The sequence below is a fragment of the Pelophylax lessonae genome, assembly GCF_965119305.1.
Source record: "Pelophylax lessonae genome assembly, chromosome: 1".
NCBI classification, from domain to species: Eukaryota; Metazoa; Chordata; class Amphibia; order Anura; family Ranidae; genus Pelophylax; species Pelophylax lessonae.
In genome coordinates, this window is record NC_138768.1 from 496210034 (window position 1) to 496225268 (window position 15235).

Below are 15235 nucleotides of genomic sequence, written 5' to 3' on the forward strand. Positions count from 1 at the left end.
TATATCGCAAAAAATAAAAAAATAAAAAAACAGTGGTGATTAAATACCACCAAAAGAAAGCTCTATTTGTGTGGAAAAAAAATGCTAACATTTTATTGGGTACAGTGTTGCATGACTGAGTAATTGTCATTCAAAGTGTGACAGCGCTGAAAGCTGAAAATTGGTCTGGGCAGGAAGGGGGTGAAAGTGCCCTACTAAAGTGGTTAAAATAAAAAAGATGTTATACTGATTATACTATATATACCTGCTCTGTGCAATAATAAAAACAAGCATGCGCTTAGTGCTGTAACAAAAATCAGTGCAAAATTTACCAATAAAGTGAAGACCAGGAACATCTTGTATAAATAAGGTGTTGTGCTTGTGTAGGGGGGCCTTTGCACCTTGCACATGGGGGTACCTCTTCACGTGCACATGTCTACTAATGCCCAGAACCAGGCGAGGCCACAGCCATGTGAAGATCAATGTTAAGGTGGAACTCTGAATTTATAGGTGTGCGCAGCCTATTCAATTAGGGTGTGCACCCCTAAGCTCAAACACATATGTGCGTGTGTGCATGTGTATATATACTGACAGTGTCAGTAGAGTATTGGACAGTGTCCGTAGGGCAGAGATTGGTGTCAGTAGCTTTTATTTTTATTATTTATTTTTTTTATTATTTTTGACAATTTTATTTCTTTTATTAATTACTTTTTTGTACAATTTTTTTAGGAACCCTATTAGGGGGCTATGGTGAAATATCAGGGGTCTAAACAGGGGAAATCTACGCCACACAGGGTGATTAGGGTGTGCCCAGGCGCACGCCTATGCCTGACTTAGAAGTGAGCCACTTTGCACAGCTGTGAAACACTCAGGCTCAGTGATGTGCAGCAACATAAGACAGTGTCCCGCTCCACCAATCCAGCTTTCCTCTGCCACCTCACTCCCAGTGGCAGAATGGGATCCTGCTTTGTAGACCTAATGCGTGCACTTGTTAACCGTTAAAGCTCTTCGGTACATGCAGCTACATCCAGTGGTGGGATTCGGCCGGTTCGCACAAGTTAGTTCGAATCTGTTACTAATATTTTACAAGTTTGCGGAACCGGTGCAAGCCGGAGATCGGGCCGGTCCAATAGGGTTTACAGGCACAGCCAGTATTTGGGCATCTCCAGCCGGTACTGGTACAATATAAATACCGGCAATGCGATTGCCAGTATTTTTATTGCAGCATCGACCAGCTCCCGAGACCTGTTTCCGCTTTACTGTCTGTGCACTTGACTGGTTGCTAGGATGGCCAGCCACCTGGCGTCTAACAACCAGTGACATGCCAAGGATGAAAGGAGGAGAGGACCCAGCATGCAGAGCAGAGGAGGATCTTCCTTGTCCACCTCCGCACCTATTATTGAATGTCTGGCTCCACCCACCTCCTCCCTGCATCTTCCCAGTGCGGCTGCTGCAAAAGAGAAACTGCCTGACAGGAAACCTGACAGGAGCAGGACCGAGCAGGAGCAGAGACAAACTGATGCTTAATCTTTCTATAAAAAGCAGTGTCAACTAGTACCTCGAATGATGTGGTCTCGATCCCCAAAAAAAAAAAATAGAACTATAGGGGTGACTTCACGGTCCCCTAGTAGCATCCCACCAACTATAATTATTATGGTATAACAGAACAAATAACAAGAAAAGTGAAAAAGAAGAAAGGATCAGAATAGGGTAGAGTAGAATAGGTCCCCTCAGCCCGAGCCTCCCTCACAGAATGGCTCAGTGTTCAGGGGCATAAATAAACAGCATCATTTTGGCACCTCTGGTAATACTGTCCCTTCACAGAATAGATCAGGTTGAACATCTTGATCCAGAAGCGTCAGACCTTCGGGCAGGACCACCAGACATTATACATATTACGTTCCTGTCCACATCCCCAAAAACATAGGGGTGAGGTACCAAGATATAATTTCACCAACCTTGTCAGGACAAGGTACCAGTGCAATAACACTTTGTAATTTGCCTCCACCAAGGAAGTATTAAGTATGCATCCCTTGTGCACCATAGTTGACCATTTTGTCCACACCTCCTCCTCAATTGTCTCCCCTAGGTCGGATTTCCATGCCGTTTGCTATGAAGGTTGCAGACGGCTGTGTACACCATTTAAAGGAGAAAGACGGCTGTATAGAATTTAGGACTATATCTGGAAGATTTATATTCAGTGCCTCTGATTTTAATTGATTTAACCCAGAAATGTTTCCGAAATCGGACAGTTAGGCAAATAAATTGGGCAAGGTCGTAACAGGATCCATTATGAATAGCAGCATGCCATCGACAAATAGGCCACATTTATGCATTTTGCCACCAGTTTCAACGCCATGAATGTTGGGGTTGGATCTAACAGCTATTGCCAACATAAATGCCTCGATAGCTATCACAAACAGGAGTGGCGGGACAGGACATCCCTACCTAGATCCCCTTTGGATTTGGAAATGGTCCAAAGTACGACCATGCCCAAGATAATGTTAGCCAACAAATTTGTGTATAGAGCGCTTAGAAGAATAAGAAATTTTGGACAACAGTTCCATTTCCCCAATATATGAAACAGGAAAGGCCAGGATAGAGAGTCAAAGGCCTTTTGTAGGTCCAGTGACAAAAGCATACCCTGCCGGACACCCACATCATCCCAGTTAGAATTCAATACAGTGACCAAATCTATTGCCCGTCAAATTTGATCCGCGACCTGTCTCCCTGGGACGAATCCAACCTGATCAATGTGAATATATTGTGTCAGGAATTTATTAAACTTATTTGCATATATTTTGGTTGGGAGTTTCAAGTCATTATTGATCAGGGATATTGGGCGATAATTGGCCACATCAGTATGGTCCTTATCCGGTTTAGATAATAAACATATATTAGCTCTGTTAGAGTGTGTCAAGGGCCACACAGTCCCATATTGCCATGAAAAGCTGGAGGAGGTGGTGTGCTAACTGGGTAGCAATTTTTTTATAATATGCGGCAGAGAAGCCATCTGGGCCCATAGTCTTCGAAGTCTTAGCTTGTTTATTCCTCCAATAACCTCTTCTATTGTGATTTCTTCTTCAAAATCTCTCAATGGGAGGCTGAGAGAGAAGGGAGAGCGGGATCTTTAAGAAAATGGTCTATGGCTCCAGTTTACAGCGTTTACTGCGCACCAGATAATGAAGCATAATAGGCATGAAACAAATCCATAACTGTCTGTGGATTCTGAGTCAGTAGGCTATTCGCTTGCCTAATCTTAGGGAGTACCATTTGGTGAAATCGATGCGTTAGTTTATGGGCCAACATGGTACCTGGTTTATCCTTTAATGTGTAAAAGGAGGCCTGAGTCCAGCTAAGACTCTTTTCTACCCTGGTCGTCAGGCAAAGATACAGTTCCAGCCAGACAGAATCTATTTTGTCTCTAAGGTCCAAGTTTGGGTTTTGTTTGTGTTGGGTCAGTAGGTCAGATAATTCTTTCTTTATCGCGTATAAGAGAGTCTGACTTCTTCTTGAGATAACCCCTGATCGTGGCTTTGTGTCTGCCCAGTTAAGCACTGGGGAAGTGTCCTCAGGGTTATTTGAGGCAAAATATTCCTTAAGATTTTCTATTTTAAAACAGATTAATGAATTACTCAGAAGTGATTCATTCAATCTCCATGGGGCACTGTTAAAGTGTCACATGATGTCCAGAGCAAAGAGTGGTCTGACTAGTTCACGTCTACTATTTTGCTAACCAAGAAGAGGGGCACCGCATCAGAGTTTGTAAAAAACATATTTTTTTACAACACAGGGTTGAGGGCAGAGCCCAGGAAAATAGAAAAATGTGTTTAACCCCTTGGGCAACCTAGGTAACTTGCTAACTCATAAATAACACCTGTAAGCATCTGCTTACACACTGTCTTGTGCCCAAATCATTAGCTCTAGGTACTGCAATTTCAAATATAAACACATCCACAAAAAAGTCCCACAATAATCTTTAAAGTACATCCACTTGTGAAATTCAACATGATAAAACATAAATTTCTCTCAGGGGCATTGATGGGTCTCTCACACTCAGACACCGCATATATTAGATTCTGGTCTCACGTGTAAAAGGACGGAAGAGTGATCCAATAGTGTAGTTTCTTCCAATGTTTTATTAAAGACACTTTAAATACTTACAAAAGAAAAAAAACAGCCTGGGCGGGGTTTAGCGGTGACATAATCAAGCTCGATTGGACCCGCGGTTTCTGTTTTGGGTCGATGTCTGGCTATTTTTTTTTTCTTTTTTGAGTATTTGAAGTGTTTTTAATAAAACGCTGTAAGAAACTACCTCACAAACTGGTCCTTTTATATGTTTAGTATAAGCTTTTGATATCACACCATACCAATGTACACAAAGCATCTATTCACAGTAAGCTGTGCCAACTTAGACAGTCAATTTTTTGTGGTTGGCCCCAGGTAACGAAGTTCCCCACGGCTACCTGTTTCAAAATTCAAAATAGCCTCTGTAATACACATGGGAAGAGCAGCCCTCCCAAAGGCTGCATTAAATGCATTAGAAAGTAGGGTACCTGCACACTTTTTAATCTCAAGGAATAATCAGAGTCCACTTGGAAGGGAGGCTGGTGAACAGATGTGATGTCACAATACATTACTACATCATTAGAGCTGGATATTGCAATCACAGATTTGCAACAACAACATATGAATCTCCATACATGTGAGTAAATCTCCACAATTATGCAACACAGTATTTATTAGTCAACTAATGGTACAAGCTGAAAACGTTTGCAATATACATGAATACAAATTTTACGTTATTATTGTGTGAAAGTTTATCCCACTATAGGAATGACTAGTGGTGTTCATGACTAACATAATTATGATACTTGATATCTATTGGGTCTGGGAATCAAGATACCAAAAAGCACATGGCAGCTGATCAACTATTTGTGCTTTTTACTTCCTGAATAACTTTATATAAAGAGGTAGCTGTGTGACAAGGAGCTATAAAGTATTGATATTGCCAACTAGCCGTGGCCATCTTGCTTGTTGGAAGACCCGAGTTTGCATCGATCTGTATGATTGCTTATACTAAACATCTTGTCAGTGCAATCTATTAAACCTTGCTGTTTTTAACTGATTCACGCTATGTAGATGTCAGGGATCTCGTGCAGCAGGTGCTCATTCCCATGCAGCAGGTGCTAATTCTTGTGCGCATGTGCATAGTCACAAGCACAGAAGCCCAAGACGAGCAAGGACTAGATTGCACACGCAAATGCGTATTGACACATACTTTCGGCATCTGCGAGTACACGTAAGCACAGATTCTGGTACCTAGCAGCCTATTTAAACTGAGAGTCTGCCTAGCTTCAGTGATGGATTGTCTTCAGCTTTGATTCCTGATTCTAATCCGTGTCTAACCTTGTTCCTGACCTGAAAACTTCTGACACCTCTCTTGGATCACCCCTGCCTTTTATATCTGCTACTCACTTATGTTACTGACCTCGGCTTGGATTTAGGACTACGTCTCTTCTCCTTGATTTGGTACCCCACCGCCAGCACGTTACTGACTTCTGTCTGTTACAAACCCCGATACAGATTCTGCACCTGTCTGCCTGGCTCCTACTGAATAAGGCTTGTGACCAGACTCCACACCACCACTGGAAGGACTCCTGTGTTTCCAAGCTACAGCTCACTACTACAGACTCCTGGCACCTGCGCCCTTCTACTGCCCTAGCAGCCCCTGTCTCCACTACCAGGGGTGCTTGGACGGGAACTGTGGAAGATGCTGCCCTCATCATCTTGGTCTCCACAGTCAGGTACTTGACAGTAAAGTTCAGTACTGAAGCTGGCAGACTCAGTATAAAAAGGTGCTGGGCACCAGAACCTGTGGATGCATGCACACACCTATGTGTATGCGCCCGCATGTATGCGCATTTGCATGCGCATTCTAGTCCTTGCTTGGGTTTCTGTGCTTGTGACTCTGCACATGCGCTTAAGAATGAGCACCTGCTGCACGGGAATGAGTACCTGCCGCACAAAATCCCTGATAGGAGAGTCCTTTTATCTTTTTATAATGATATCAGCACATGGAGCCCCAATGTTCAACATATGTTGCAATACATACCGACATATACTGCCTTGCCGTAACAGCAATGAATGAATTAAAGGCCTTGTGGAGCCATCAAATATCTACAGATGCCCCCATCTTGCCTTCACTGTGATTAATCACTGAATTTGAAAAGTTTGTTTCTTCTGGGATACACTCTTACATCATGTTAACAGATCACCAGCCACTTGGAATTTTTTCTTGTTTTTTTTTAGTATGGGACTTCAGAAATAATTTTAATGTCTACTTATAGTATTACTCATTGGAACTTTAAGCATAGGCATTTTTCTACATTGCACAATATTTGTATGATATGTAACCTATTAAGCGCTGTACTTTTGTGCTTTTTCTTTTTACATATACATGTACTGTATACTCAAAGCCTATGAGATTGTTTGAGCTGTGAGCCATAGCCTGGCAAACCACTGTCTGGTCAGCAGGATTAAAATGGCAACTGTAGTATAAAACCCAAATCTGGTGCCTTAGAGAAAAAGAGAAAAAGTTTTGTTTTTAATAGATAGGGACTATCGATTAAAGGATATACTCAAACATTTGGATATTTTGTTCCCCAAAGGTGCTTCTGTCTGTTAGCAACCCCGATCCAGATTCTGCACCTGTCTGCCTGGCTCCTACTGAATAAGGCTTGTAACCAGGCTCCACACCACCACTGGAAGGACTCCTGTGTTTCCAAGCTACAGTTTTGTTTTTAATAGATAGGGACTATCGATTAAAGGAAATACTCAAACATTTGGATATTTTGTTCCCCAAAGGTGCTTGATGTAGAATTACTAAAACTAACACATCTTGTTCACAGACCAAATACTGTGTAAACCCTTTTTGCAAAGTTATATGATCACATGCCAGATTAAAGTGGTTGTAAACCTCAGACATGAAATCTGAACAATATATATTGTTTACTGTTTACTGGTCTATACTGTTTACTGGTCTCTCTCCAAAGCACTATGTGCCATTTCTTGCTCTTCTGCTATCTGTATGAGTCACTTCTGACAAGCTTTCCTGACACTAAGAACTAAAAAGGTGACAAGGGAGGATATGCAGCACACAGCCTGTGATTGACGGCCTCAGCTCTGTTTCTGTGTGCTGTGTGAAGCAGGGGGTGTACCTTCCCTCCAATCAGTTTTCAAAGCTCTTTTACAGTGTGTAAACCACAGCTCCACACCAACTGCTTTGTGAGTCTGTGAAAAATGATTTTCATCTCTGAGTTTTCCAAGGATGTACAGGACAAATGGTTGCAAATAAACAGTTACAACTTATGTAGGAGAAACTGTTTCATCTCTGTGTATCACCTGAAGCCAGTCACTTCACTGGGTATGGTGAGAGTTTACAACCACTTTAAATGCAGTTTACAAGAAATGATGTACAAAGTGACCAAACAGGAGGTTTTACACAGTGAGTAAACAAAACAAGCCACAAATAATATAAAATCACTGTTTTAACACAGTTTAAAATAAAAAAAAAATTAAAATAAAAATAAAAAAAGGGGTGAAATTTAGGTCAGGAATCCATATTAAAATTTTTGAAGTGAGGTATAGAAGCTTTGATTTTTCACATTGTGTGCTACATATTAAAATGTATTAGGTTTTAAAATGTTATCATACAGTGTCTTTGTTCAGATTGCATATTTGTGAAATTTAAGCATTGTCTGTCTGTCTTGATTTACTAGAACACTCATTACCATTATTATAAAATTATACAATTCTTTTTAGTCCACAATGAAAGGCATTACTTTGGTATATTTCTTGGCCATTACCTTATTCATACAACCAGTACCTTCAAAATACAAACAGTTGATTAGAAATAAAGCATGGCACATTGTTAACAACCTGCTATGAACAATGCACACTAACAAGTACACTTGTACGGGCTGAAGGAAACTAATCTTGAATGAACAAAGACTGACAATACTGCTGCCTTATTATTAATATTTCACCTGAAGACATAAGTATTTAGACATATATATTATATTTCTCAATCACTTAAAAAAGTTCTCTGTTTGAGTAGAAAAATCATCAGCACTCACCATTTTAGGTCACTCAAGACTTAGACTTCCACTGGTATCTTCTATAAAATGTGCTGGAAATGAGGAAACAGCAGTCCTCCATGCATGACCCTGGCATTTTGTAATATCTTTAATCTGTGGGCTGGTTCTTCAATGAAAGGAAGCAGTCATGCTATTTCAACATACTGTGCAATATCAGGAAGTAAGTGGTAAATAGCTGAGCGTAAGGCAGAGTTTGGTGACCTGGATTTTAGGTTCAGGCTTCTGCTCATTAAAATACTAATTTTAATCTCATGCTGTATCTGAATTTAGCTTTAGGCAGTAGACCTGTGTAGGGCGTATGTGTGTAGGATATATGGAATTTGACATAAATATTTTAAATTGATAAGTTCTTTTTTTGTTGTTGTTTAAACATTTTAAACATGTATTTTTTTTTGATAAATAGTTTTGTTTTTGTAGATGTTGGAGAAATGATATTCCTGACTATTCAATGGCTTTATAGGTGAGGTTTCTGCAATTGAGTTTCTGGGTCTGCATTTACTGTCTGAGTTGGGTAAATTTTTATGTTAGATTACAGAGAAAGCAACAGCAGGTGCTGGAACATGTGAAAGAAGGAATGAGTCCCTTAAACTGCTGAGCGGACGGGGACAGACCAGGATTGCTGTTTTGTGTCAGTTGCAATTGCCTGGCTCTGGAAGTTAGCACTATTTCCAAGGGAGAGCACCAATTTGCATTCATGTGCTTGACCTGAAAAAAGCTTTTCTTCAGAAAAGGGCAGCCTTTACACGTCTGGCCTCCTGTCCAAAACATTCCCCATTTATAAGGTATTTGCCAGGGCTGCCCCTATCTCCCAACTTATGATTGAGCCACTAGCAGAAACATTACTTATACATCCTCTCAACACATTTCCACTCTAGACCACATGCAATCACTCATTCTTTTTGCAGATGATGTCATCCTTCTCCTAACTAATAAGGCAACATCTCTACCACAAGCACACCAGATTTGTGGACACTTTAGTACTATCTCAAACTACAAAGTCAATTTTACCAAGTCCCTAATCCTAGATCTCGAAGTCTCGTCCAGGGACAAATAGACCCTCCAAGATCAATTACTGCTCTCATGGAGCTCCCAAGATATCCCTTATCTAGAAATCACACTAACAGCCTCAGCAGCTTCCCTGGTCCAGGCCAACCTCAACCACTCCTCACTAAGGTCAGAAATCAGCTAACGCATATGTCATACCATGAGCTCACTTGGTCAGGTAGACTAGCAGTCTTCAAAATAGTGATTCTTCCCCAGCTACTTTAAATTTTACGGGTGCTACCTATCCCTACCCTGGCGCTTTACCTTAAGTCCCTTTCGGGCTAATAAAAAATGTCATTTGGAAACACAAAAGAGCCAGATGCGCACACTCAAATTTAATTAAACACAGATCAGTCAGCAGTATGGGATTGGTAGACATTCAAGACTATTGCTGGGCAGTACTGATGGACCAAACTAAGCATTGGTTCAGCAATAAAGACGACCCACTTTGGCTGGACATTGAATCAGCCCTCTCACTCACCCAAGACCTATACCTGCTACCCATACGCGACAACTGGAGGCCATGGGACACCTCTACTCTACCCCCCTCCCATGAAAGAGTCTCTGCAAGCATGAAGAGTCCTACTCAACCAATCCCCACATTCCCCTCAGACTGAATTCCCCAAACTCCCTCTTCAAACTCTAGAAGCCATTATACCGTCCCTACATACAAAACCACTCTACTTACATGGCCTGACTAAGGTGCAAGACTTCTTAAGCAACTCCAAACTCAAATCATGGGAAGCCCTGAGGGATGAGTTTGATTTCCCTAGAAATACCCAATTTACATGCTCCTGCATTCTACATCTGCTGTCTAAACACCCCATCCCTGAATTATGAATCCACACTAATGCATGGAAATTTTACTCCTCATAGACACCACTCTACTACAACCTCCTACAAGGCAATACCTCCTTCCTAAAAACCCCCACCATGTGACAATAGGAAAATAACTCAATACCTCATATTCCCCAAAACAATGGCAAGCAGCTCTCACGGCGGCGTATAGGTCCTCACACTGCATTAACCACTAGGAGATGATGCTAACAAAAAAAAAAAAAAAATCACACATAGGTGGTACTATACACCATTCAGACTAGCTAAATTTTTCCCTTCTATGTCCTCTCTTTGCTAGCGAGACTGCAGACAAATAGGCAGCTTACTACATATACTCTGGGATTGCCCAAGTCTAAGAAGATTCTGGAGACAAACCTTTTTCGTACTGTCCTCGGATGAAGGGATCCTTATACTCCCTATAGCAACACATATTCTTATAGCAGTATGCAACACAGTACCTAAAAAAATGGAAGTCCCAAGATTCCCCAAATGTCTGAGGTTGTCAACATGGTTTGCCCTAATACACCAATGAAGGTCTGTTGGCGATTTACTCGCTCACATGCACCAGATTTGACCAAGTTTGGTCAATATCGACTGATAAATGCACTAATATGGTTTAGGCCATTGCTATGCTTAACTTGCTTGTGTATGGAGATATCTGGTGTGCTTTACCTTACTGAAATATGTTCCTTGAAATTAACATATGCATGTTTGCCTCCTGTGACATCTCAATGTTTTGTACCATTCTATGTTATACTTTTCTTATTGCAATAGAAATGTATTGATTTAAAAAAGAAAAGGGCAGCCTCCAGTGCTTGATATAAGCCTTAAAGCAGCATTATATCAAAATGTGAAAATGTAATCTATTGCAGCTTAAAACTGAGATAAAAAGGTAACGTTTCTAAACCAGCTGCTAGCACACTATTATATACAAAACAGAAATATAAAATAGACCCAAACTGAAGTGCAGTGCTCAAAAAACAGAACTGATAACAGTCCAGAATATTTGATTATAATAGAATGTCCATGCAAAAAAAAAAAGTTCACTGTGAATTAGAGATGAAAAAATCTTCATATGGTGTAAAAAAAACTCACTCAGTGCTCCCACACCAGTGCCCAAATTAAAAGCTTGCCAAAACAATATGACCCTCACAATGAGAAGTCATAAAGCGCGTGTACAAGTGAGTGAACAGCTTGCATAACAGTGTAAATTTGCTGTCCCCTCAAAATAACTCAACACAAAGCCATTGATGTCTAAACGCCTGGCAACAAAAGTGAGTACACCCCTAAGTGAACATGTCCAAATGGGGACCAAATAGTAGTTTTCCCTCCCCAGTGTCATGTGAGTCGTTAGTGTTAGAAAGTCTCAGGTGTGATTGGGGAGCAGGTGTGTTAAATTTGGTGTTATCGCTCTCACTCTCTCATACTGGTCACTGGAAGTTCAACATGGCAACTCATGGCAAAGAACTCTCTGAGGATCTGAAAAAAAGAATTGTTGCTCTACATAAAGATGACCTAGGCTATAAGAAGTTTGCCAAGACCCTGAAACTGGCCAAGACCATATAGCGGTTTAACAGGACAGGCTCCACTAATAACAGGCGTCGCCATAGTCGCCCAAAGAAGTTGAGTGCATGTGCTCAGCGACATATCCAGAGGTTTTCTTTGGGAAACAGACATATAAGTGCTGCCAGCATTGCTAAAGAGGTTGAAAGGGTGGGGGTCAGCCTGTCAGTGCTCAGACCATACGCTGCACACTGCATCAAGTTGGTCTGCTTGGCTGTGGTCACAGAAGGAAGCCTCTTCTAAAGATGATGCATAGGAAAGCCCGCAAAGAGTTTGCTGAAGACAAGCAGACTAAGGACATGGATTACTGGAATCATGTCCTGTGGTCTAATGATACCAAGATAAACTTATTTGGTTCAGATGGTGTCAAGCGTGTGTGACAGCAACCATGTGAGTAGTACAAAGACAAGTGTGTCTTGCCTACAGTCAAGCATGGTGGTGCGAGTGTCATGGTCTGGGGCTGCATGAGTGCTGCCGACACTTGGGAGTTACAGTCCATTGAGGGAACCATGAATGCCATTATGTACTGTGACATGCTGAAACAGAGCATGATCCCCTCTGTTCAGAGACTGGGCCACAGGGCAGTATTCCAACATGATAAAGACCCCAAACACACCTTCAAGGCGACCGCTGCTGTGCTAAAGAAGCTAAGAGTAAAGGTGATGGACTGGCCAAGCATGTCTTCAGACCTAAACCCTATTTATTGAGTATCTGTGGGGCATCCTCAAACAGAAAGGTGGAGGAGCGCAAGGTCTCAAACATCCACCAGCTCTGTGATGTCATCATAGAGGAGTGGAAGAGGACTCCAGTGGCAAGCTGTGAAGCTCTGGTGAACTCCATGCCCAAGAGGGTTAAGGCAGTGCTGGAAAATAATGGTCTCCACACAAAATATTGACACTTTGGGCCCAATTTGGACATTTCCACTTAGGGTTGTACTCACTTTTGTTGCAGTTTAAACATTAATGGCTGTGTGTTGAGTTATTTTGAGGGGACAGCAAATTTACACTGTTATACAAGCTGTGCACTCACTACTTTACATTGTAGCAAAGTGTAATTTCTTCAGTGTTGTCACATGAAAAGATATAATAAAACATTTACAAAAATGTGAGGGGTGTACTCACTTGTGAGATACTGTATAATTATCTACAGTATGCAACAGACAAGGTCGAAACAATATTGGATGCCTGTGATCTTTGGGTCCTCAGACAGCACTGTGATGGACATTACTGAATTGGCTCAGGAATACTTCCAAAACTCAGTGTCTGTGAACTCAGTTCACTGTGCCATCCAAAAATGCAAGTTAAACCTCTAACATGCAAAGAAGCCATATCTGAACATGATCCAGAAATGCCACCATCTTCTCTGGGCCAAAGCTCATTTAAAATGGTCCATTGCAAAGTAGAAAACTGTTTCATGGTAAGACAAATCAAAATTTGACATTTTGGGCAACCATGGGTGCCACATTCTGTGGACTTAAGAGGAGAGATCTTCTGGCTTGTTTTTAGAGCAAAATTCAAAAGCCTGTCTATTTGATGGTTTGAGGGTGCATTTGTGCAGACGGAATGGGCAGCTCGCACATCTAGAAAAGCACATTTTGCTAAAATATATATCCAGGTTTTAAAGCAGCATATGCTCCCATTCAGACAATGTCTTTTTCAGGGAAGGCCTTGCATATTTCAGCAGGACAATGCTAAACCGCATACTGCATCTATGACAACTGCATTATTTCACAGTAGAAGAGTCCAGGTGCTTAACTGACCTGGCTGCAGTCCAGAGCTTTCACCGATTTAAAATATTTGGTGCATCTTTGAACGAAAAATGCGACAAAGACTAAGACAAAGACAAAAACAAGAAATACGACAAAGTGACTGTTGAGCACTTAGAATCCTGTATTAGGCAAGACTGGAACAACATTCCTCTCCCAAAACTCCAGCAACTGGTCCCCTCAGCTCCCAGACGTTTAGTGTAGTGAAGTGTTGTTAACCATTTCAATACAGGGCAATTTTACCCCCTTCCTGCCCAGGCCAATTTTCAGCTTTCAGAGCTCTCATACTTTCAATGACAATTACTCACTCATGCTATACTGTACCCAAACAAAATGTATTAATTATTATTTATTTTTTTTTAGACAGATAGAGCTTTCTTTTGGTAGTATTTAATCTAAAAAAAACACCCACTTTATTTACTTTATAAATTCAGGCCAAAATGTAAACTGCTACATATCTTTGGGAATAAAAAATAACCAAAATAAGTGTATATTATTTAGTCTGTGTGAAAGTTAGAGTCTACACATCATTGAAAATTAATCAATCCCGATGTACTGACTGCCTATCTAATTTCTTTATGCCCTAAAATGCCAGGACAGTAAATATACCCCCCAAATGGTCCCAAAGTAGACAGTCCAAGGTGTTTAGTAAGAGGCATGGTGAGTGTTTTAAAGTTGTAATTTAGGCATAATTGCAATTAATTAATAGGCATAATTGCAATTAAACCGCAAAAAACATTCTGCTACTCCTCCTGAGAAAGGAGTACCTTCAGGTGTTCTAGGGATATCAATTACATAATATCTATTTCCTTGACTACCTGTCACACTTTTGAAGGACCTGGAGCACAGGGACAATGGAAACACCCACAAAATGACCATATTTTGAAACGCAAACACCCCAATGTATATTTTGTGAGGCATAATGAGTCTTTTGAACATGTGATTTTTCCACAAGTTTTTGGAAAATGTGGAAAGAAAATAAAACGTTTTTTTTTTCTTACAGAGTTGTCATTTTATGATTCAATAGAGATTTTTATTAAAGTTTCAAAGAAATGATACATCATAGTAGCTACAAAATAGTTTGTAACATGGTTCAAATCAACCAACATAAAACCTCAAACTAAACATTATAAACCACTATATAGAAATTGCAAATTTATCCTGGGCCGGGATATTGAGGGTTTTGTATTCAGAATGATATTCGTTGGATACATCCTGTGTGTATCCCTCTATGATAGAATTAATTACGCTGGGGAGATAGATCCAAAAGAGAGAGAGAGGGAAGAGAGAGAAGAGAAAGAAGAAACAAAAGGAAAAAACATTAAAAAAAGGAAAAGGCAACAATATGCACACTTTGTTCAGTCAATCCTATGTTATAAAAATGTCAAACAGCAAGTAGTACATAAAACAGTTCTAGTGCATTTCCTATTACATTTTTTAGGGGTCCAAGCCAACCATCTATAATTAAAGGATTTCAGAGTTTGATGGTTGCAGGCAATCATTCTTTCATAGTTGTATTGAGTATTAACCATATTGATTACTTCATATACATTTGGGGCAGAGGTAGTTTTCCACTTCGCTGTTAAGGTCAGCCTTGAGGCAATCAAAATGTGCTATATTATGGTTCTGTATTGGGGTGGGAATTTGTTAATGTCAAGGTTGAGAATTGCTAGGTGAGGGGAGACTTTAGTAACTATTCCCGTTAATTGCGATATAAGTGTAAAAATCCCCCTCCAGTAGCTTGTGACACATTTACATTCCCATAAAATATTTAAAAGAGTGCCAATTTTTCCGCATTGCCGCCAACAGAGTGGGGAAACATTTGGATACATTTTGGAGAGTTTAAGGGGGGTTAAATAACCCTTATGTAGGATTTTAACCACTTGCC

General features: G+C 40.6%; 1 protein-coding gene across 3 annotated transcripts in view; it reads right to left on the minus strand.

The window, feature by feature from the left end:
* Positions 1-15235, minus strand: part of LOC309553636 (FYN-binding protein 1-like) — a 649087-nt gene that overhangs the window by 374132 nt on the left and 259720 nt on the right. For 2 of the 3 annotated variants that reach the window (XM_082254927.1, XM_082254925.1), the window contains exon 1: positions 8118-8259. In XM_082254927.1, coding sequence (XP_082111053.1) covers positions 8118-8120 — 3 coding nt within the window. In that variant the 5' untranslated portion in view covers positions 8121-8259. Of the gene's footprint in view, positions 1-8117; positions 8260-15235 lie in introns of those variants that run through there. The other variant, XM_082254926.1, reaches the window with a different exon arrangement.